We start from the raw sequence: 25345 nt of genomic DNA on the forward strand, positions 1-25345 counted from the left end.
TTTTTTCATCATAATTGTGTGCGCAACAGTGCCCCCTTTTGGCTATCAAGCAGCAGTAGCTTTAGTTTAGTAAATTTCCATAACAATTTAGTTGCAGAGCAGAGCGCCAGTGCTGTTTTCTCCTGCTGCATTTCTTTCTTTTTACATTGTTGCCTTGGATACTATTTGTCCGTAAGTACTGTACATATTACTAAAAAATGTTAAAAGTAATTGTACTTGGCATATCTTTGGGTTATTGGAGTTTTCTCATGTCAAATGACTAAATTGATAGTTAGCATTGCTATTAGCTATGACTCAGCATTTCTGTTGCTATAAGTTGTGTCTTTTAGGTATCCGTATTGGTTTGATCTTATTTCTGTTTTGTTTTTTGCTCTTTGTTACAGTTTTACAGTATAATAAGAAAAGTAAAGTCTTCGTGGAACCCAAGAAAAGTTATGCCTTGTGTTTTCTTCAGGAGAATTTTACACTGTTAGCTAACTGTCGAGCTTTGAAGAAGCAACTCATTGCAAGGACAGTATACAGTGTGTGTGTGTGTGTGTGTGTGTGTGTGTGCGTGTGTGTTTGTGTGTGTTGTATCAACCATTGGACAGACTGAATATAGGTCTATTTGACCTGTGCAGTGTGTGTGTGTGTGTGTGTGTGTGTGTGTGTGTTTGTGTGTTGTATCAACCATTGGACAGACTGAATATAGGTCTATTTGACCTGTGCAGTGTGTTTGTGTGTGTTTCTGTGTGTGTGTTTCTCTGTCTGTGTGTGTGTGTGTGTGTGTGTGTGTGTGTGTGTGTGTGTGTGTGTGTGTGTGTGTACTCGTCTATCTATCTAACTGGGGACCTTGGTGTCGTTACACACTCACTAACAGGGGACCGTCGAGCCAAGTGGGGACATTTTTCAAGTCCCCTGTTGGTCATGCTTTAAAACATGTTAAAATCAGCCAAAACACGCTCTGGTTAATTTTGTACATTTTTGACCAAGTGGGGACTTACATGTGTGTGTGTGTTTAAGTCCATACTCAGCAGCGCTCCTGTAGGCTGGAGCAGGAACTGCAGTGGCCCATTAACACACGTCGTTCACACTTCTCTATTGTCTGAATGGCTGCTGTCCTTGAGAGGCTCTGAGACTGTAGAGCTGCTGTTTAACTGCTTAGTTCAGGAGCTTTCAGTAACACTTTATAATAACTCCACGCTATTAATCATTAGTTAAGCATTAGTAAACAGTTAATTCATTTATAAAGCATTAATATACACTAATAAGCAGTATATAAATGCAGTTATAAATGCTTTATTCCTGTTTTAAAAGCATATCTATATTTGTGTTTAATAATTGTATTTTCATACTTTATTAATGATCAATTTATAATTTCTAAATGAAGTATAGCATCATTTACAAAGCAGTTATTTAGGAGTTTTCAGTGGTTCATAAGATCCCTTAGAAAGTGTGAGTAAATGATTAAACTATTTCAATGTACATTCATACATCATACACTTATTATTCAGACATATAGTAATAGTTACTTAGTGTGTTAATAAATGCTTTATTAACATGTATTTCTACTGTAGTTCAGGTAGTTATAAAACATTTAGTAGAGGTCAGTTCACTATTTTTTGTGAGCTCATCTAAAGTGAGGACTAGTTATGCTAGTTATGTAGGAGATTTAAAGGCTGTTAATATTTCTATGTTCTCTATCACTGTGTTGTGTTGTGTGTGTTTCCTTTTTCTGTTTAGAAGATAAATGAGTCTTTAAATCTCCTTTATAAATGCTTTAGGCATAACTAGTCCTCACTTTTGCTCACAAAATAGTGAACTGACCACTACTAAATGCTTTATAACTCCCTGAATCTACTAAATTTACTCTAAGTGATCTTATTAATCACTGACTACTCCTAAATAACTGCTTTGTAAATAATGCTATACTTCATTTAGAAATGATAAACTGATAATTAATAAAGTATGAAAATACAATTATTAAACACATTATAGATATCCTTCTAAATCAATAATACAGCATTTAAAGCTGTATTTATAAACGGCTTATTAATGTCTGCTTTATGAATTATGATTTAACTGTTTACTAATGCTTAACTAATGATTAATAAGATGCAGTTATTATAAAGGGTTGCCATATATATTATATTATATTTTTCATAATATAACTTCAAATATGCATTTTTTTATAAAAAAATAAAAAAAACATGCCAAGAGGGGATCTGCAACTCAATGTCATAATTATAATGTAATTATTATTATATTATTAAGATATTAATAATGTGACTGATAGTATTGGCTGCCTATTAATTAAAACATAATTTCTACTCTTAAAAAAAAATCAATAGACATGTCCTTATTTTTCTGTTTCCTTTGTTTCTAGGATGTTGATGTACAGAGATATTCAGTGTTTGAAATATTGCTCAATTTAAATGCAACCAAACATATGTCGTTCGGTACCATCCAACAGTGGACCTTTCTTTAAGATCTAATTCAAAACTTTTGAGTTGACTTGTTGCATCTGGTCATTTTGAAGAAACAAAAATGAAATACACAATTTTCTTTTAAGGTCTTTTTTCATAATATAACTTCAAATATGCAAAAAATAATAATATTTTAAACATGCCAAGATGGAATATCATCTCTGAACGATTTCTACCTATACAAGAGGGGACTCGCAATAGCCTGCAATGGAACTGTGTGTGTGTGTGTGTGTGTGTGTGTGTGTGTGTGTGTGTGTGTGTGTGTGTGTGTGTGTGTGTGTGTGTGTGTGTGAACAGTTAAGTCTGTCTTTATTTTGTAACTATAGTTACAAAATAAAGACAGACTTAATTGAATTGAATTGCTTGAGGAAAGACCATTTAAATCTACAATGGGGTAAAAAATACAGACCGTCCGGCAGCAACAGTTCAAAAGCAGAGGCGAGAATATCCTCTTATCATTCATAATATAATTTTTTTACTTTCTATGCTTGGTTATGCAGTCCCTAACAATTTACTTGCCATTGATATGTGTCATTGCACACACACATACATATCTATATTACTAACAGACCAATGTCGCTCTACACTGGCCGAGTGGGGACTCAATGAACGATCTCTATCTATACAAGAGGGGACTTGGCTGCAATGGAGCTGTGTGTGTGTGTGAACAGTGAAGTGAACTGGCAGTGAAGTCTGTCTTCATTATGTAACTATATATATATATATATAGTATATTATATAGTATATTATATATTACGCCTTTTATCATTCATAACATTATTTTTCTTATTTAACGCTTATTTTCTCTCTTCATAGATACTTTCTATGCTTGGTTATGCAGTCCCTTTAGGGTTTATAGGATTAATCAAACAGAAATAGCTCTTTAAGGTAACGATTTCAGGTCACTATAGTGACCTATATTTAGTATAGCGTAAAGCATACTTTATACAGTGAATAATGCTTTTATTAATCAAAATGAACTTCGCGTCCCCAGTTGGATGGTAAAGAACGATACGTGTTTGGCTGCTTTGTACATTTCTTGCCATCCCAAACACACTGTAAAGATTTTGGAGGTCAATCTCAAAATGTTATGTCGACTTGCTGCACTGAACATTTTTAGTTGGTTCAGTTGAAATATATGAAGTAGGGATGTTCATTTAACATTTTGTTTTCTGACTGAAAGCTGATGGTTGTTACCCAGTCATCATTAACTGACATGATTTGAAGGTTAGATTAGAATTAAATGGACTTAGAATAGATAGGTGTCTGTGACCAATTCAAAAACCTAAAAAATGTAGATTTACATGTGCAAATAGCAGCATAAACAACAGAACATGAGGATTCACACATCAAGCACCCGCAGTGCTTCTGTGAACACAGTAAACCAGAATAAAAGTGTATATATAACTGTATATATAGTAAATAGGCCAACTTAAATGAACAATTAACAAAACTAAAGTGCAATAAAGAATGGACACTTCAGGGTCTGTTTACACGACATAATTTTCAATTTTCACCTGACAATGCAAGCTTTTGAAAACGAGTTTCAAAGTGCAAGGTTTTGAAAACGATGCCTTTACCATCTGCATGTAAACAACATAAACGTGAATTTGTGAAATTGGTATGTCATTCCAACCCGGTCACACTAAATGTGTCTCTATAGCACACATTGTGTTTATTGTACAATTTATACGCGAAAAGGAGTTTCTGTGTGCATATGATACGCATGGGTGGGTTTAGGGTAGGTTTAGTAATGGTGTGTAATATGTAATATGTATTATATGTTTGGTTAGGATTAGTGTTGTAGGGTGCATGACGTGTGTATTCACCTTATTTTCCACGAGGGTGACGCCATTACGTTCGTTTTGTCATCTTACTTCCGGCTGAGAGGGACCTCAACTTCCGTCTGAAAGGACGCTAGTTTCTAGACGTAATTCTATTGTTCTAACGGTAAAATATGTCAAGTATTATATGCTCAGTTAGGGGCTGCCATAACAATTGGATTAAGAGGATAGAACAATTTAACCAACAGTGTTACGAACACAATGTAAAGCGATCGGAATGTTGTGGAGTACTTTACGATTTACACCCGGATGTGCCGTGTCAGTTTAGCGGAAGTCGGATGACAAATTGCGGAAGCGCAAAGTATTAAAAGTGGGCGGGGCGGAATAAGGTGAATTACACGCAATAAAGTGCTATCATATGAATGTATTGAATGCATGAATAAGCCTTTCTGCATCTGACAGGGATAAAGAAGTTTGAATTCAGGCAATATTTTTAAGATGGAAAAATGCAGATTTTGAAAACATTTTGATATGGGCATCAAATGACAAATGCGGATCAAAGATAACACCTAGATTTCGCACTTGTGATGCTGGAGACAATAATTCAGAATCAGAAAACAGACTTAGACAGTTATGTTTGTGCAAATCTGTCAGCATACCAAAAAGTAACAGTTCCATTTTTGATTTGTTAAGCTTAAGATAGTTGTCATGCATCACTTACCTTTATTTCTTCCAGACATACGGTAAGAGCTGTAATTGCGAGATTTGGATCAGGGAGTGAGCTAACATAGATCTGCATGTCATCAGCATAACAAGGAAAAACCCCGTACCGTACTTTCTAATAATGTCACCAAGCGGCAACATATAGATGCAGAAAAAAGTAGGTCCTAGTACTGACCCCTGCGGGACGCCCTGCTGTACTAATGTTGCCTCCGATTTGTTCTTCCCCAAATAAATATACTGCAAAGAGATGCCAGAGGTGCCTAACAAAACACGCAACCTGTCAAGGAGGATGATATGACATATAGTGTCAAAAGCAGCGCTAATGTCTAGCAGAACCAAAATGCTGCAAGCACCCATATCAGCAGAAACATTAGGCGTTTCTCAATAGCAAGTACGCACAGTTTGGACTTGCCAAGTCCAGCTCAGGAGAATGACTCCCGAGGACGCGAGTCCGGTAATTCTGCTAATGGAACAGCACGTTCTTCAAAGCGTCAGTCAGCTCGCTCTGCTACTCCGGTTATCTCTGTATGTACATTTTAGGCAACAATAAAACAAAATATGTTATAAAACACCACACTGCCTCTTTTCGTTTTCATTTAAAGAAATCTTAAACATTATAGCCACACAAATGGTGATTGCCTGGATCTCACAACCTGGATCAAATTTTCATAAATCTTTATAAATAAACCACAGATTTGAGCTTTAAACAACTACATTCTCGCCTGAAAAACTCTTAAATTTACATTTCGTGACACAGTAACAGTAGTATTATATTTCAACTGTAAATTAAAAGATGGCGCTTCTTATGTTGTCATTCCCCTTGTAGCACGCGCAAGTGACGATTCTCTGTCAACCAATCAACGTCCTGCAGTTAGTCTAGCTCCACCCTTTAGTACCATACCACTGTGCTGGTACCCCAACGGAAGGGTACGCAAAAAGTGTTAAGGTTCGGCTTTTTGGTACCATTCACAACTTTTGACAGTGGAAACGGAAATAAATGCATACCGTACCGTACCGTACCGCTCAGTGAAAACAAGCCATTAGAGATTAGAGTCGAATCTTCCCTAACAATTTTTAAGTCTCTTTTAAAAAGGTATTTGTTTTCTCTGGCGTATTGATTTTTTTAAAAAAAAATTTTATGTATATATTATATTATATTTTTGTGTATTAGAGTGTGTATATTTAGGATACGTATTTAGTTGTCTCGTACAGCACTTTGGCCAGTCTTGTGGCTGTTTTAAATGTACTTTATAAATTAATTAAACTTGAAACTACTGATTGTAATAATAGATCAAAATTCTTACTGTCAGTTAACCGGTTAGTCATAGTATTCTCAATGTATTTTAACACTGGCACTTTAGTTGAACCATCTGAATATTTTAAATGCAACAATCAACATAAAATTGAGTTTTGACCTTTGTGTATTTTTTTTACAGTGTATTTTTTAGGGCAATAAACCCAGACAGCAACATAGTGTTGGCCCAGATCCGGCCCACATCCGGGCTGTGTGGATTCCAGATGTGGGCCAGATCCGGGCCGATACTATGTAGCTGTCTGAGACTGGTGTTTTAGTGTTATTATGAACATCGCCATCACATTCAGAGATACTGCTAAATGTAAAAGCAATCAAACGTGTCATTCTTTATTATCAAACAGTGGACAAAATAAGTAAATTTGTGTAATGAAATGAATATAACATGTGCATGCATACTGCTGCTGCTTATCTTTAGCATGTACACTAACTTGTGTGGAAATGGGCATGGAATGGTGAAAAAATGCTGGCCTAAAAATGGTTACACTTAATTTAAGTGATATTACTTAACATTAATGAACCAACATACAATAAAACTACCAAAACACATCATTCATGTCTCAAATTAAGGCATTCTTTCAGAACTCTAGTGAAGGTTTCAGCCAACAAACATAAATTAAATATACAAAACAAAAAACACACAAACAACAGGCAGCAATATGCACTATTTTCTGCTGTTCAGAATTCAATGCAGTTTATGTTACATGGTTCATGTTTACATTAATGTACAAACCTTTTGTATAGATGGTGATGAAAATGAAAGACTAAGACTTGTGTATGTGTTTAGCTACATCTTATTTTTTTCTGATTTAAAAAAAATTATATTTCAGAATAATATATATCAATGTGGTATACGGTAGAAATATTACACATTTCAGTCTAGCTTAGGTTTTTAAATTAAATAACACAGTCTTGGAAATAATATGTAAGCATGTGCAAATAAGCCTGTATAGTAAATCAAGTTCTGTTGGTCTTTGTGTTTAAGTGAGAAATTAATTCATTTAAATTGAAAGATCTCAATGTTTATAAGATCTTTCAATTATGTTTAACAGTTTTGAGTGTATAAAAGAGTGTATAAAAATGGGCTCTGAGTTTTGGCAGTGGTTGTGTCTAAGTGAAATATGTAGTTTGGAAGATGTAGTCACTGAATGCATTAATACAACATTGAATGACACAGACATTTGCAACACTTCTACAGTAATACCGTAGTAAAATATATTCAGAATCTAAAAAATTAAATACTATCAAAACAATTAGATGTAGCTGAACACATACAGGTATTAATCTTTCAGTTTCATCACCATCTATAAAAAGGGGAAACTTGGGGGAAAATGTGTACTGTACTGTAAACAATGACCATGTGACATATAATGCTGTGAATTCTGAACAACAGAAAACAGCAGAAATATTTTATAATGCTTCCTGTTATTTGTGTTTTTTTATTTAACGTGTGTTTTTTGGGGGTAAAACCTTTTCTAGTGTTCTGGAAGAATGAGTTGATCTGAGACATGAAGTTTCAGTGCATTTTGAATGTGAAATGAACTGCTGTCAAGCTGTAAGTTGGTTTGGAGAAGATATCATGGTCTTTTAACCTGATATCATTTAAGACATCATTTAAGACTGTGGTATAAATGATTGAATGATTTAACCATAACTGATTTCTAAAATAGGTATTTTTCATGTGTATGTAGACTCTAGTGTGTGTGAATTGAGTTGTTGCACTTCCCCCCCCACACACAATTTACATATCAATGCAGGAAGGCCTTAAAGGCCAGTGTTTTTCTTAGGTGAGAAAACTGGCCAACAACCCCCAGAGTCCTGTTTCCAATATCTGTGCAACTTCTCAAATACACTAGAATAAACTAGAGAAAACGCTGGGATTTACCCTGCCAAATTTATTTTGTAAAGTTTTCTTTTGTAAAAATGTATTTAAAAAATAAATAAAACAAGAATTACACTATCTACTGTTCACTGCAGTTAATGTTACATTATCCACGTTTACAATACTGTACAAAAATATGAAACTGAGATTAACACTTGTATAGGTGTTTAGTTAAATATAATTTTTTTTGTTTTTGTTTTTTTTTAGATTCAGAATTTAAAACATCTGCAAATTGGCCTGTAAAGAACATAAATGTCTGTTGGTGTTTGTGTTAAGTGAGAAATAAATAAAAAAAATTGCCAAAGCAATAATAAATGATCCACAGTTTGGCTCACATAAGCCCCGTTCACACAGAGATTCCGGAAAATACACTGATAATTTGTCCCGCGATTGTTTGTTTTCTGTTCATTCACACTCCCAGGGATTTTCTGAAATCAGTATTATATATTATAATATAATATTTAAATATAAAATCTTGTTTACTTGTTTAGCACTATGTTTACAATGAAACTAAATTAATGATTATTCCAAACACAAATAAAATGTAAGTTTCTCAATACTAAAGTCACTTTTTCAAAACTCTCTTCACACAGTGATCACACCATCTGTCTATGTGAGCTAAACTGTGGATCACTGCTTTGAAAGATGTCATTGAATGCATTTTGTTCCATTTACATTAATTATTCTTAAACACAAACACCAACAGAACTTTATGTTCTATACAGGCTAATTTGCACATGTTTACATACTCTTTTTAAAACTGTTAATAATAATAGTACTGTTAAACTGTTAAAAATAACAAAGTAATTTCAATCACATTGAAATAGATATTCTGATTCTAAAATATAATATAATCAAAATAATTAGATGTAACTGTTAGTCTTTCAGTTTCATCACCATCTATACAAAAGGGGAAACTTAGGAATATTTTAGTACAGTAATGTTAAAAAGTTAGTTTGTTAGTATACTTTACTTTATTGCCCTTTTTCAGGAAATTTGTCTTGGACTCAAAGCTGCATTAGTACACAACATATACATACACACACAAACCAAAAAGAGTTTTAAAAAAACGGCATTACTACATCTTGCTATTTAACATATTAATAGATACAGGAATAAATGATTTTTTTGTAACGGTTCCTCTTACTCAGTGGGACTCTATACCCTCTCCCTGATGGCAGAAGCTGATACATTGGAAATAAAACATGGCTTGAATCACTCACTATTGTCTGTGCATTTTAAAAAAAATCCACGATTCATAAATTGATTGAAGTGATGAGTACTCTCTTACACCCATAACTTAACATTGCAGTTTTCACAAGACGTACAAGCTGTGATTTTAATTGGACCAAAAGATTGCCATATGAAGTGTGCATCCAATAATTTAAAAGACTACCTAAAACGGCATAATGAAATAATTCTCTGATTTACACCAAACAGCCTAAGTCTTCTTAAAAAATACAATCGTTGCCGGAATTTTGAACAAAGATAATCAATGTGGGCTTTCCAAGTAAATGAACGATCAATGACCACACCTAGATACTTATAGGTATCCACCTGCTCAATATTATCAGATGATAACTGGGCTGTAATCAAAAAGGATTATGTAACATCAACTGCAGTGAATTATAAACAGTAGATAGTGTCATTCTTGTTTTATGAAAGCATTTTACAAAAGAAAACATTGTGTAATGCTCCTGTTGTTTGTGTTTTTTTTTTTTGTTTTATGAGTGACAACGTGTGTTTGTTGTTAAATCTTTTCTAATGTTCTGGAAGAATGAGTTGATCTGAGACATGAAGTTTCAGTGCATTTTGAATGTGAAATGAACTGCTGTCAAGCTGTAAGTTGGTTAGGAGAACTGAGTAAAGAGTTTTGAAAATGTACCTAAATATTGAGAAATGTGTCCAAGTGATTGTAAAAACCTCTAATTTAATTTGGCAGGGTAAATCCCAGCGTTTTCTCTAGTTTATTCTAGTGTATTTGAGAAGTTGCACAGATATTGGTAACAGGACTCTGGGGGTTGTTGGCCAGTTTTCTCACCTAAGAAAAACACTGGCCTTTAAGGCCTTCCTGTATTGATATGTAAATTGTGTGTGGGGGGGGAAGTGCAACAACTCAATTCACACACACTAGAGTCTACATACACATGAAAAATACCTATTTTAGAAATCAGTTATGGTTAAATCATTCAATCATTTATACCACAGTCTTAAATGATGTCTTAAATGATATCAGGTTAAAAGACCATGATATCTTCTCCAAACCAACTTACAGCTTGACAGCAGTTCATTTCACATTCAAAATGCACTGAAACTTCATGTCTCAGATCAACTCATTCTTCCAGAACACTAGAAAAGGTTTTACCCCCAAAAAACACACGTTAAATAAAAAAACACAAATAACAGGAAGCATTATAAAATATTTCTGCTGTTTTCTGTTGTTCAGAATTCACAACATTATATGTCACATGGTCATTGTTTACAGTACAGTACACATTTTCCCCCAAGTTTCCCCTTTTTATAGATGGTGATGAAACTGAAAGATTAATACCTGTATGTGTTCAGCTACATCTAATTGTTTTGATAGTATTTAATTTTTTAGATTCTGAATATATTTTACTACGGTATTACTGTAGAAGTGTTGCAAATGTCTGTGTCATTCAATGTTGTATTAATGCATTCAGTGACTACATCTTCCAAACTACATATTTCACTTAGACACAACCACTGCCAAAACTCAGAGCCTTTTACATTTAGCAGTATCTCTGAATGTGATGGCGATGTTCATAATAACACTAAAACACCAGTCTCAGACAGCTACATAGTATCGGCCCGGATCTGGCCCACATCTGGAATCCACACAGCCCGGATGTGGGCCGGATCTGGGCCAACACTATGTTGCTGTCTGGGTTTATTGCCCTAAAAAATACACTGTAAAAAAAATACACAAAGGTCAAAACTCAATTTTATGTTGATTGTTGCATTTAAAATATTCAGATGGTTCAACTAAAGTGCCAGTGTTAAAATACATTGAGAATACTATGACTAACCGGTTAACTGACAGTAAGAATTTTGATCTATTATTACAATCAGTAGTTTCAAGTTTAATTAATTTATAAAGTACATTTAAAACAGCCACAAGACTGGCCAAAGTGCTGTACGAGACAACTAAATACGTATCCTAAATATACACACTCTAATACACAAAAATATAATATAATATATACATAAAATTTTTTTTAAAAAAAATCAATACGCCAGAGAAAACAAATACCTTTTTAAAAGAGACTTAAAAATTGTTAGGGAAGATTCGACTCTAATCTCTAATGGCTTGTTTTCACTGAGCGGTACGGTACGGTACGGTATGCATTTATTTCCGTTTCCACTGTCAAAAGTTGTGAATGGTACCAAAAAGCCGAACCTTAACACTTTTTGCGTACCCTTCCGTTGGGGTACCAGCACAGTGGTATGGTACTAAAGGGTGGAGCTAGACTAACTGCAGGACGTTGATTGGTTGACAGAGAATCGTCACTTGCGCGTGCTACAAGGGGAATGACAACATAAGAAGCGCCATCTTTTAATTTACAGTTGAAATATAATACTACTGTTACTGTGTCACGAAATGTAAATTTAAGAGTTTTTCAGGCGAGAATGTAGTTGTTTAAAGCTCAAATCTGTGGTTTATTTATAAAGATTTATGAAAATTTGATCCAGGTTGTGAGATCCAGGCAATCACCATTTGTGTGGCTATAATGTTTAAGATTTCTTTAAATGAAAACGAAAAGAGGCAGTGTGGTGTTTTATAACATATTTTGTTTTATTGTTGCCTAAAATGTACATACAGAGATAACCGGAGTAGCAGAGCGAGCTGACTGACGCTTTGAAGAACGTGCTGTTCCATTAGCAGAATTACCGGACTCGCGTCCTCGGGAGTCATTCTCCTGAGCTGGACTTGGCAAGTCCAAACTGTGCGTACTTGCTATTGAGAAACGCCTAATGTTTCTGCTGATATGGGTGCTTGCAGCATTTTGGTTCTGCTAGACATTAGCGCTGCTTTTGACACTATATGTCATATCATCCTCCTTGACAGGTTGCGTGTTTTGTTAGGCACCTCTGGCATCTCTTTGCAGTATATTTATTTGGGGAAGAACAAATCGGAGGCAACATTAGTACAGCAGGGCGTCCCGCAGGGGTCAGTACTAGGACCTACTTTTTTCTGCATCTATATGTTGCCGCTTGGTGACATTATTAGAAAGTACGGTACGGGGTTTTTCCTTGTTATGCTGATGACATGCAGATCTATGTTAGCTCACTCCCTGATCCAAATCTCGCAATTACAGCTCTTACCGTATGTCTGGAAGAAATAAAGGTAAGTGATGCATGACAACTATCTTAAGCTTAACAAATCAAAAATGGAACTGTTACTTTTTGGTATGCTGACAGATTTGCACAAACATAACTGTCTAAGTCTGTTTTCTGATTCTGAATTATTGTCTCCAGCATCACAAGTGCGAAATCTAGGTGTTATCTTTGATCCGCATTTGTCATTTGATGCCCATATCAAAATGTTTTCAAAATCTGCATTTTTCCATCTTAAAAATATTGCCTGAATTCAAACTTCTTTATCCCTGTCAGATGCAGAAAGGCTTATTCATGCATTCAATACATTCATATGATAGCACTTTATTGCGTGTAATTCACCTTATTCCGCCCCGCCCACTTTTAATACTTTGCGCTTCCGCAATTTGTCATCCGACTTCCGCTAAACTGACACGGCACATCCGGGTGTAAATCGTAAAGTACTCCACAACATTCCGATCGCTTTACATTGTGTTCGTAACACTGTTGGTTAAATTGTTCTATCCTCTTAATCCAATTGTTATGGCAGCCCCTAACTGAGCATATAATACTTGACATATTTTACCGTTAGAACAATAGAATTACGTCTAGAAACTAGCGTCCTTTCAGACGGAAGTTGAGGTCCCTCTCAGCCGGAAGTAAGATGACAAAACGAACGTAATGGCGTCACCCTCGTGGAAAATAAGGTGAATACACACGTCATGCACCCTACAACACTAATCCTAACCAAACATATAATACATATGACATATTACACACCATTACTAAACCTACCCTAAACCCACCCATGCGTATCATATGCACACAGAAACTCCTTTTCGCGTATAAATTGTACAATAAACACAATGTGTGCTATAGAGACACATTTAGTGTGACCGGGTTGGAATGACATACCAATTTCACAAATTCACGTTTATGTTGTTTACATGCAGATGGTAAAGGCATCGTTTTCAAAAGCTTGCATTGTCAGGTGAAAATTGAAAATTATGTCGTGTAAACAGACCCTGAAGTGTCCATTCTTTATTGCACTTTAGTTTTGTTAATTGTTCATTTAAGTTGGCCTATTTACTATATATACAGTTATATATACACTTTTATTCTGGTTTACTGTGTTCACAGAAGCACTGCGGGTGCTTGATGTGTGAATCCTCATGTTCTGTTGTTTATGCTGCTATTTGCACATGTAAATCTACATTTTTTAGGTTTTTGAATTGGTCACAGACACCTATCTATTCTAAGTCCATTTAATTCTAATCTAACCTTCAAATCATGTCAGTTAATGATGACTGGGTAACAACCATCAGCTTTCAGTCAGAAAACAAAATGTTAAATGAACATCCCTACTTCATATATTTCAACTGAACCAACTAAAAATGTTCAGTGCAGCAAGTCGACATAACATTTTGAGATTGACCTCCAAAATCTTTACAGTGTGTTTGGGATGGCAAGAAATGTACAAAGCAGCCAAACACGTATCGTTCTTTACCATCCAACTGGGGACGCGAAGTTCATTTTGATTAATAAAAGCATTATTCACTGTATAAAGTATGCTTTACGCTATACTAAATATAGGTCACTATAGTGACCTGAAATCGTTACCTTAAAGAGCTATTTCTGTTTGATTAATCCTATAAACCCTAAAGGGACTGCATAACCAAGCATAGAAAGTATCTATGAAGAGAGAAAATAAGCGTTAAATAAGAAAAATAATGTTATGAATGATAAAAGGCGTAATATATAATATACTATATAATATACTATATATATATATATATAGTTACATAATGAAGACAGACTTCACTGCCAGTTCACTTCACTGTTCACACACACACACAGCTCCATTGCAGCCAAGTCCCCTCTTGTATAGATAGAGATCGTTCATTGAGTCCCCACTCGGCCAGTGTAGAGCGACATTGGTCTGTTAGTAATATAGATATGTATGTGTGTGTGCAATGACACATAACAATGGCAAGTAAATTGTTAGGGACTGCATAACCAAGCATAGAAAGTAAAAAAATTATATTATGAATGATAAGAGGATATTCTCGCCTCTGCTTTTGAACTGTTGCTGCCGGACGGTCTGTATTTTTTACCCCATTGTAGATTTAAATGGTCTTTCCTCAAGCAATTAAATTTTTGATAACTGATGATGTTCGTCATTCTTTTCTTTTTTTTACTATGCATATTGTGATCTCTGATGCCTAGGCCTATAAATATATATTTTATTTAATTTAATTTTTTTTGCATATTTGAAGTTATATTATGAAAAAAGACCTTAAAATAAAATTTTGTATTTCATTTTGTTTCTTCAAAATGACCAGATGCAGCAAGTCACCTCAAAAGTTTTGAATTAGATCTTAAAGAAAGGTCCACTGTTGGCATGTCTATTGATTTTATTAGAGTAGAAATTATGTTTTAATTAATAGGCCACAACAGAGAATGAATTTCTTAAAGCAAGAACTTTGCTGTAATGTCCACAACATAACGCTTCTGATGTTTTATAGTGCTTTCATTGAAAGTGTGAAAATGAAAGAAAATGAAAAATATCAAATAATATTCTGTATTATTTATTGGTATGGAACTGCTACTGAGGTACAGACGAAATTATTAAGAAAAGTAGTAACAAGTAAATTGTTAGGGACTGCATAACCAAGCATAGAAAGTATCTATGAAGAGAGAGCGTTAAATAAGAAAAATAATATTATGAATGATAAGAGGATATTCTCGCCTCTGCTTTTGAACAGTTGCCGTCGGGCCGTCTGTATTTTTTACCCCGTTGTAGATTTAAATGGTCTTTCCTAAAAAAAATCATATTTTTAATTTTTTGATAACTGATGGGTTATATATACAGTATATATATATATATATATATATATATATATATAGTTACATAATGAAGGCAGACTTCACTGCCAGTTCACTTCACTGTTCACACACACACAGCTCCATTGCAGGCTATCAAGTCCCCACTTGTATAGATAGAGATCGTTCAGAGTTTCAGGTCCCCACTTGGCATGTTTTTTTAAAAATAAAAAAATGCATATTTGAAGTTATATTATGAAAAAAGAGCTTAAAAGAAAATTTTGTATGTCATTTTTGTTTCTTCAAAATTACCAGAAACACTAGTCCCCTCTTGGCCAGTGTAGAGCGATAGTCCCCTGTTAGTAATATAGACGTGTGTGTGTGTGTGTGTGTGTGTGTGTGTGTGTGTGTGCGCCTGTGCGTGTGTGTTGTATCAACCATTGGACAGACTGAATATAGGTCTATTTGACCTGTGCAGTGTGTGTGTGTGTGTGTGTGTGTGTGTGTGTGTGTGTGTGTGTGTGTGTGTGTGTGTGTGTGTGTGTGTGCCTGTGCGTGTGTGTTGTATCAACCATTGGACAGACTGAATATAGGTCTATTTGACCTGTGCAGTGTGTGTGTGTGTGTGTGTGTGTGTGTGTGTGTGTGTGTGTGTGTGTGTGTGCGTGTGCGCGTGTGTGTTTGTGTGTGTTGTATCAACCATTGGACAGACTGAATATAGGTCTATTTGACCTGTGCAGTGTGTTTGTGTGTGTGTTTCTGTGTGTGTGTTTCTCTCTCTCTGTGTTTGTGTGTGTGTGTGTGTGTGTGTGTGTGTGTTTCTCTGTGTGTGTGTGTGTGTGTGTGTGTGTGTGTGTGTGTGTGTGTGTGTGTGTGCTTGTGTGTGTTTGTGTGTGTTGTATCAACCATTGGACAGACTGAATATAGGTCTATTTGACCTGTGCAGTGTGTTTGTGTGTGTGTTTCTGTGTGTGTGTTTCTCTGTGTTTCTGTGTGTGTGTGTGTGTGTGTGTGTGTGTGCAGCGCCGCCGCTCCCACCACGCGCATCACGCGCTGTGCGTAGGGCACCAAGTGCTGAGGGGGCACCAAAAATAGCCTAATGAAAAAAAAAATTATAATGCCGATATTAATTCATTAGCCTATAGAAATATTATTAGGCACATTTTAGCCATGTATATGTAACAAAAAAGGGGGAACAAGATAATTTAATTGCTCTAGTCTAGAAAGTACCGCCCCCCGCCCCCCGTTGGATGGTCCGTGCCGGTTGTTCGCGCGGGCGCCTTTGCGAAGGACGCGTTCGCGCGGGCGCCTGACGAAGTTTGACAGACAGACAGTAGGCAACTTTTTTGGAAATGGTCCCGAAAAGACAGCAGGAGTTAGGATCTGAGAAAAGAAAGAAAAAGAAACTGCGAGATGATGCCCGTGCATCACTTGCAGGTAAGTCCATGTTTAATCATTCTTAAAGGACAAGTTCGGTATTTTACACTTAAAGCCCTATTTACAGATCGTATCTGATGAAATAGAACGGTTAAGATTAAAATTTGGACACATGCTCCTGTCCCGAGAATTTTAGGTTTATTTCGCTTTTGTGGACCTATTTTGCCAAACGCGTCACACCCGTGATTCTTCCGTTGAGAGCTTGAATAATAGACACTCCAGCCCAGTTAGTGGCGATAATGCACCTTTGCCAATTGCAAGCAAACCACGGGCATTTCATTGAATACACAGAAGAAGCAGAAGAAGAAGCAGCGGAGTAATACCGTAAAGGTGCTGCGGTCTCACAGCACGTCCTATTAAGTCAATGGAGTTGGACAAAAACTACGATAAAACCTGTTGAAATGCATCTTTTTCAGCGATTTTTGATGGAACATATCAGTGAACACCCCTGACCACTCGGTGAGTTTCACGTCTTTGTAAACGAAAGTTTAATGTGTTTTTAGGACGGAATCTTCCAGTGCATATAGACAACCATTGTGGGGGTGGGGGGGGGAGCGAAATAAACCTAAAATTCTCGGGACAGCAGCATGTGTCCAAATTTTAATCTTAACCGTTCTATTTCATCAGATACGATCTGTAAACAGGGCTTTAAGTGTAAAATACCGAACTTGTCCTTTAAATACGGGAAATGTGGTGCTGCTAATCGTAATGCGCCTCGAACTTGGTGACGTTAATGTTAACAAACTATGTTATTATAACTTATAACTTCGGTGCAAGCTAAATTGAGATTTTACTGTTAAACATTACATATTTTACAAATAACTGACGCCAGCTAGCTGTTACTTTCTTTCTTTAGATATTGAGCAGTAGTTTATGGTTTATCAGTCAGTGCAGTGCACATGGTAGGCTAACCATTCCTGTTAAATATATATATAACAAATATAAAATGTCGGTCCCACTTTATATTAAGTGGCCCTAATACCTGTGAACTTACATGGTAACTACATGTGTACATAGTATGTAACTACAGCGTAAGTACACACTGGTACATAGTATCTACAGCAGTAATATGTGTGTACCTACACATATGTAACAACTCACGGAATGGTATGCGTAAGTACAAATGTGTAACACCACATTGGTAACAACACTTTTTTCACTTCAGTAAGTACACGTGTAACAGGAATTATGTAACTACATTTTGTAACAACAATATGTATTTACTCAAGTTGTTCCAATTTCGCATGGAATCCAATACTGCAGTTACCAGTTTGGAATACACTGAAACTTTATGTAAACCAGGATGATTCCTATGTTTATACCATGTATTTATGACTGGCAGGACTAATGTTGAATTACAGTGTACTTACATTGTAACTCCTCAGCAACGGTAAACAATATAAAGTCTAAAAAGGTACTCCTTACTGTTTTATTTAAAACACTGTATTTACAGTGTACTTACATGGTAACTCCTCAGGAACTGTCCACTTAATGTAAAGTGTAAAACGGTCATCCCTTACTATGTAATATGCAAAACCCAAACTTCTGTGAAACACTGTATTTACAGTGTACTTACATGGTAACTCCGCAGGAACTGTCCACTTAATGTAAAGTGTAAAACGGTCATCCCTTACTATGTAATATGCAAAACCCAAACTTCTGTGAAACACTGTATTTACAGTGTACTTACATGGTAACTCCTCAGGAACTGTCCACTTAATGTAAAGTGTAAAACGGTCATCCCTTACTATGTAATATGCAAAACCCAAACTTCTGTGAAACACTGTATTTACAGTGTACTTACATGGTAACTCCTCAGGAACTGTCCACTTAATATAAAGTGTAAAACGGTCACATCCCTTACTATGCAATATGCAAAACCCAAACCTCTGTGAAACACTGTATTTACAGTGTACTTACATGGTAACTCCTCAGGAACTGTCCACTTAATGTAAAGTGTAAAACGGTCGCATCCCTTACTGTGTAATATGCAAAACCCAAACTTTGGTGCAACACTGTATTTACAGTGTACTTACATGGTAACTCCTCAGGAACTGTCTACTTAATATAAAGTGTAAAACGGTCGGTCCTTACTGTGTAATATGCAAAACCCAAACCTCTGTGAAACACTGTATTTACAGTGTACTTACATGGTAACTCCTCAGGAACTGTCCACTTAATTTAAAAGTGTAATTGTTAGGGTCAATGTTGTGTACCATCAGTGTTGTTACATGATAATTTCATAGGAACTTCCCACTTACTTGAAAGTAATTTAACAATTGCATGGGTAAATGTCCAAGTATTAAACCTTAATTACTTCTCGGTAAATCAAGTATAGAGGACTGCAAAAAAGAAGGGGGGAAATGTAGTAAAGCTAAACAATGTTTATTAACACATTAAACTTGACAGTTTAACAGATTCTGAAGCAAAACTTCAGTGTACTTGCAGCTGGGTTAACACTAGAACAGCATTGTATAATTCTTGATATGAATTATTGTTCTGAAATGGTAACTGAGGTTAATTTGACAATTTTGGTCATGGTTTAAGGAACATCACAGTGAACTGGCGTGAATTACAAAATTTACCTTAACAATAACATCTAAACATAATTAAATAAGTGGATTGGAGGTTTTGTCTTTCTATCTCAATTTATATTTTATTGGCAGCAGTTTACGCTCTTTTTTGGATTTTTCTATGTCAGACCTTAGGTCTGCTGTCAGTGACTGCAGGCACCTCTTTGCAAAGTCGCAGAGTTTCTCCTCCTTGACTCTGAACTTTGAGATACTTCGGTAAAACTCTGGATCAACAAGCTGTATTTCAGCCACAACAGCTGTTAATGCCAGTGTATTTCGGTCAACCCCGACTTTGGTGCATGCCTTACTGATACTCCCTTCTTTCTTGAAGGCGTGAAGAACTTTATTGTACCGCTTCAGTACATCTTCTGGGGTTGTTGCTGTAGAAAGAATAACCAAATTAAAACCAGAAAAAAACAAGACTTGCATCAAATTGATCAATTTCCAGTTAAAAACACACACCACACAAACATATAAAAAAATCTTGGTGCTCTTGAACTGCTAGCAGTTTCCTATCATACAAATCATGTTCGCATTTCTCAGACATTTTCTAAATATGTTAATGTTAACAATATTGGAAATACATCAAAACTAAGGGTCAACTGATTTTTTTCAGGGACGATATCAGTACCAATTGACCTTTCGCCGGCCCCTCCCCCAAAACGGCCATTGTCCAATCACACATCATAGCAACCGTTACTATGTGAGCATGTCCGACAAACATTCTCCAAGCAAGATGGTGAAGCGGTGCGCCCCACGGCGTTTGTAAATATGTGGAATAAGGGCTGCCTCCGACAAAAAAAACCTTTATATTAATTGAATTACTTAAATATGCTATAGCCTACACTACAGGATAATGAGTGTTTACGTAATATAGCCGCACTCAAGCGCACGACCGCACGCATAAAGCTTGCCACAAAGAACCGGTAAAAGTAATTTGGGGTCAGTACGATTTTTTAAGAAAGTAATAGGCAAGGATGCATTCAATTGATCAAAAGTGACAGTATAGACATGTATAACGTTAGAAAAGCTTTCTATTTCAGAAAACTCTGAAACTTTCTATTCATCAAAGAATAAAAAAAAAAAGAAAAAAAAAGTTTTCTACATTGATAACAATCAGAAATATTTATTGAGCAGTGAATCAGTGTATTATTCCCTCAGGTAGGCTGCACGTTTTCTTGTGTGGGTGGATGTTGGAATCAATAATCACGTTGTTTCCATTCGCCTAAACTGATTTGCCGAAATCAAAATGCTGACATTGAAAGTCTCGCTCGGAGCGGTAAATCAAACAATGATTTGTCCCTAAATAATGATATATTATATCATAATATATTACATATTATTATTATTGATAGGATGATAACAGGTGTTGTGATCAGCACTGCTGCTGTATCAGTCAGTGGTTAGATCAGCTTTGCAGTCAAAAAAACAGGACAAGGGAGATATAAATTATGCATTATTAATTATGACAAATAAATTATGCCCAAAATATGGGACATTTGGCAACCCTAACGTTAGTTTTTTCCCTTCCCCAAGAACAAAACACATAACGTTAGCAGGGCTGAACTGGAACAAAAAAATTAAATTCAAATTTGCTAATAAAAATGAGCAAAATATTTGTTGCAGACAATCGCAGTTATCTGAGCTGTTAGCTAAACAGCTCAGATAACTGCGATTGTCTGCAACAAATCGGAGAAAATCAAGACAGAAGAAGAGGTCTACGATGCCTACGGATGCTGGTTGATCACAAACTTCCAAGATGCCGTCTGCAACTGCAAGTGTGTTTATGTCGATTGCGTGGGTATTAGAGATTTTTCTGCGATTGTCATGGGGTTTCTCATATTTCGCTTGAGATCGCATGAGTAAGCATTAGCCTCGATATTAGTCGTGTCTCCTTCATTGCGTATTTTTATATTTTGAATATATCCCTCCACTGCATACTGTAACCCCTTTTGCCTCGGTCTGGAGGATATCGCGGAGGTATTGCTCCAAAAAAGGTCACTGACACGCACGGGTATACCTCTTCCCGTCATGGCAATCTGTCGTGCTGGTCGTGTTTGACCATTTGTTTGTCGGACGTAGCAACAGTAACTAAGGGGGGCGGGGCTCGGCGAAAGGCTAATTGTAGTCAGGGAGACTGATAACCAATATGTGCAATGTGTTATATGGAGTAAATACACATCAACAGAAAGATGAGATCCAAAAACAGAACATGCGCTTACCACGTGAGCTGTGCTTCGTATTTGACCTGGTAGCACTCTTGGTCTTCTTTTTATGACCTTTTTTCCTCTTCCGAGGAATGTTGCTATCAGATGACTCTGAAGAGGAGCAAGAACTCAGGGACTCCTCATCAGTGCCACTGGTGCTGCATTCAGTGCTTGAGTCCAAGATTTTCTTAACTTTCTTTTTAGCCCCTCTGTCTAAGAACACAATAACACATTTAGTTAGACAAAAAGTCAAACATGCTTAGAGAAGTAATCAGCATTTCATGATTGATGTGGAAGTAAAAAAAAATCACTATCAGTAATTACTAAATTCTTTAATAAAACAGTCAATAGAGCAAAACAGATATATGTTTCTTACTTGAGAGTTTTAGGACAGTTTGACGGAGAAAATCTCGTTCCTCTTCAAGTGACTTTATTGCCTGTGCCATGACCATCAGCTTGTCTTTTTCCTCCAAGGAGGAAGACTCCTCATGTCCTCCTTTAAAAACAATGTAATATCAACAACATCTTTTTTTTTTATGAACAAGTAATAGAAAATCAGTGGTATCAAAGTTTTAATATATGAATGCCAGTATCACTGATATTAGTAATATAAACTGATGTTTTGATAAACTTTTTGTCCAAATTTTAAACATTTGTCAGGCTTCAAAAACTATATTTTTTTAATTTAAGTGAACCTAAAATAATTCTCACTTAAAAACATAATAAATGTCAGTATTTACCTGTACCTTTCCTGTCTATCATATACAAGAATTGAATAAGGTTATAAAAACACTGCACTGCAAAAATTCAAAATAGATGAATCCTTTTTACGCTACAAGCGTTCTTTAGTCAAGAGCAATGAGTCATTTTCTCTGTTGTGTTCTTCGGTTAACTTTACTGACAGAGAGAAATAGAGGCTGCTGTCACTAAGACCTGCATCTGCTGACAGGATCTCACGCATCTCATTCTCTCACTTCTGCACTCTTTACTCTTTAGACTTTATTTAACTCATTTAAGACTGTTCCTCGACAAAACAAACATTGTGGCATATAAATGTGTGTGTTATTGTTCATTCAAGCGCGATACTGGCGCGCAAGTCTTTCTGAGTGTTGTGTGTGTGTCAGGATGTTCTTTTTTGTCTTGTCGCGCATGAATGGTTAAAACCATTTGCGTGAATAAGAGCGTGATCGTATAACACTAAAGGATGACAGAAATAACGGATGCTGCGTTAATTGCGTTAAAGCTGGACAAAAATTAAATTGCATGCGTTTGTGTTAAAGTTGACAGAACTACTTGTCATACATTGGTGACAGAAAAAGTGGACAAGACCTCAGCTAGAGCAGCTGATCTCAAATTCAAATTCAAATTCAAAATGCATACAACCTGGGCTGCGTTTCCCAAAAGCATCGTAAGCCTAAGTTGATTGTAGAACAATTGCTACCAATGGTCTCTATGATCAACTTAGGCTTACAATGCTTTTGGGAAACACAACCTTGTTTAGTTCCCCATTAAAGGACAAGTTCGGTATTTTACACTTAAAGCCCTGTTTACAGATCGTAATAAACCTAAAATTCTCGGGACAGCAGCATGTGTCCAAATTTTAATCTTAACCATTCTATTTCATCAGATACGATCTGTAAACAGGGCTTTAAGTGTAAAATACCGAACTTGTCCTTTAAGTAAATACAAACTCACCTGCTTCTGGAGATGCCACTTCAACAATAGAAAAGTCATTGTCGCCGTCTTCTTTACCTTGGTGTTCATCTATTTGCTGGGCCGGATTATCTTGTAAAAACATAAAAGGATAATGTTATCGTCTGACAAATGTAGCCAAACTGATGCAATGTTGCATCAGGGACATTCGTCAACACTTAACGTGAAAAGGCTTAGCCTAACATGGCTCAGTGTTCCAAAACTACAGTCAATGATAATCAAATATATATATATATATGTGTGTGTGTGTGTGTAATGTAAGGTTTGCACCATAGCTGCCCTAAACTAACAGTGTTACCAAAATATTTGTTTTTAAATTTCTGTAATAGTTAATCCACACCAGGACACAGTAGTGTTTCTAAAGCTTAAATATAATCATTTTACACAAACATTTTTGTTATTTAGTGGATTCAAAGACCACACAAAATGTTTTATGAAAAGCAAGTCTTTGGGAACAACTAGAAACTATTTGGAAGTCAATAACAACAGAGGCTGTGGAAAAGTACATAAAAATGCCAGGAAGAATGCAAACTGTTATCAAGACCGGAGTAGGCCATACAAAACATTAAGTTTTTTGGTTATTTTGTGTGATTAAAAAAATATTTGTTTCACTTAGTTATTTGCGTAATAAATTACAATAATATTTTTAGTTTTAAACCATTTTTTGACAGACTCCGAAAATACATACTCTTTATTTTGACAGGTGCCGCAGGTGTAATAAATTTGACAAGCACTGTATAGAGGGCAGTTTTACCTTATTAAAACCTGTGTATCTGCGTTTTTCAAATACTTAAATTTAACCAATTACTTTATTCAATCACAATTCTACAAACTGTTACTGCCACCATCAACTAAAGCTATTTTTACACTGCAAAGGTGGAACATAAGCTGCATCTGACATGGCATTTATGTTTATTTACACACTGTTTAATGATGCTCATGTACATTTACATTGCATAAGATAAATGGCCTGTAACCAAATCATTCAGTCATTACATTATATTATATATTATAAGTCAATATAGAGGTAAAGCTGCAATATTAAGACAAAATCATTATGGGTGATTATTGCTCTTGAAATTTTAATGATGATTATTAATTTATTGGTGGAGGAAAAAGCATATTCTGACTACAGAAAAAACAAAGCTAAGAACCGTTAATGAAATTGTTTAGGCCTATTGCTTTTTTTGGATTAGAAATAAAGACAACATTGAAATATAGTACTAGTAGCACTAGCATGAAAAACAAAATGGTTATTGAAACTGGGAATATATTAGAAAGCAATCAAAAAACACTGAAGCAGTCCATGACTTCAGTCTAATGCGAGTTACGCAAAATGAATCTCTTACTTGCATCTTTTCTGTATTTTTCTGTTGTTTATGATAGGCTAATAAGAGAGAATTCAGAATTGCAACGCATGCAACCCTCATGACGCGATGACGAATTAAATGTCTCTGATTGGATATTGCGTTCATCAGAAACATGTTTGATTGGTTATAATGTTCAACACCGCAAACTAAGTGTAAAATAAATCATCATCATAGTGGTACTACTAGCTAACATTAGGTCATAAGAAGAGCCGACATGTTAAGTTACCTTTGTCCAAGAGGTCCATGGCATCAGGTGCGCTGCGTTGGAGGCAGTTCCTCTTCAGAGAAACCCCCTTCTTTCGTGGCATACTGTCGTGTGGATGTACTATCGTGTGGATGTAACGTTAGGTAAGTAAGAGGATTTCAATTGACAATACAAATGGGGAGGCTAACTGTTTGCTGTCGGAAATACTCCTGAGTCCTGATAGGGATCAAGTTGGCGGTTCAGAATGCAACAGGCCAATCAAAACTAACTTACGTCATGGGACAACTGTCACGTTTCCCGTAGGCAGCCATTTACCAGCACGGCGCCAAAAATTTCAAATCGGACAGTAAATAAATCTATCTAGATGGCTATGTGTTCAAGGCAATTAAATACGTTAATACGTCTATGCAGTAGTGGAAAACATAGAAAACGAATAATCAAATGGCTACAGAAGAAAGGCTTGCTGTGCAAGGCACCAAGTTGTCGCCGCTGTGGAAAAAAAATGCGAATTAC

At 35.8% G+C, this 25345-nt stretch overlaps 2 protein-coding genes across 5 annotated transcripts in view; both read right to left on the reverse strand.

Moving 5' to 3' along the window:
- Positions 1–25345, reverse strand: part of LOC309506213 (uncharacterized protein) — a 415585-nt gene that overhangs the window by 314880 nt on the left and 75360 nt on the right. The gene's annotated exons all lie outside the window — the stretch shown is intronic.
- Positions 19271–25339, reverse strand: LOC309506380 (coiled-coil domain-containing protein 106-like). Of its 3 annotated transcripts, none has more exons than XM_082180275.1 (5): positions 24854–25339; positions 23240–23329; positions 21921–22040; positions 21560–21757; positions 19271–19705 (listed from the first exon to the last, which is right to left on the reverse strand). In XM_082180275.1, exons 1-5 carry the CDS (start codon positions 24933–24935, stop codon positions 19404–19406), a joined length of 792 nt encoding a protein of 263 aa, XP_082036401.1. In that variant the 5' UTR covers positions 24936–25339; the 3' UTR covers positions 19271–19403. The 3 variants fall into 3 exon arrangements, with proteins under 3 accessions (XP_082036401.1, XP_082036400.1, XP_082036402.1); XM_082180274.1 differs by having other exon boundaries at positions 19271–19717; XM_082180276.1 differs by lacking the exons at positions 23240–23329; positions 24854–25339 and adding an exon at positions 22285–22414 and having other exon boundaries at positions 19271–19717.

Source organism: Leuciscus leuciscus (genome assembly GCF_965113295.1).
Source record: "Leuciscus leuciscus genome assembly, chromosome: 9".
In the NCBI taxonomy this organism is placed as follows: Eukaryota; Metazoa; Chordata; class Actinopteri; order Cypriniformes; family Leuciscidae; genus Leuciscus; species Leuciscus leuciscus.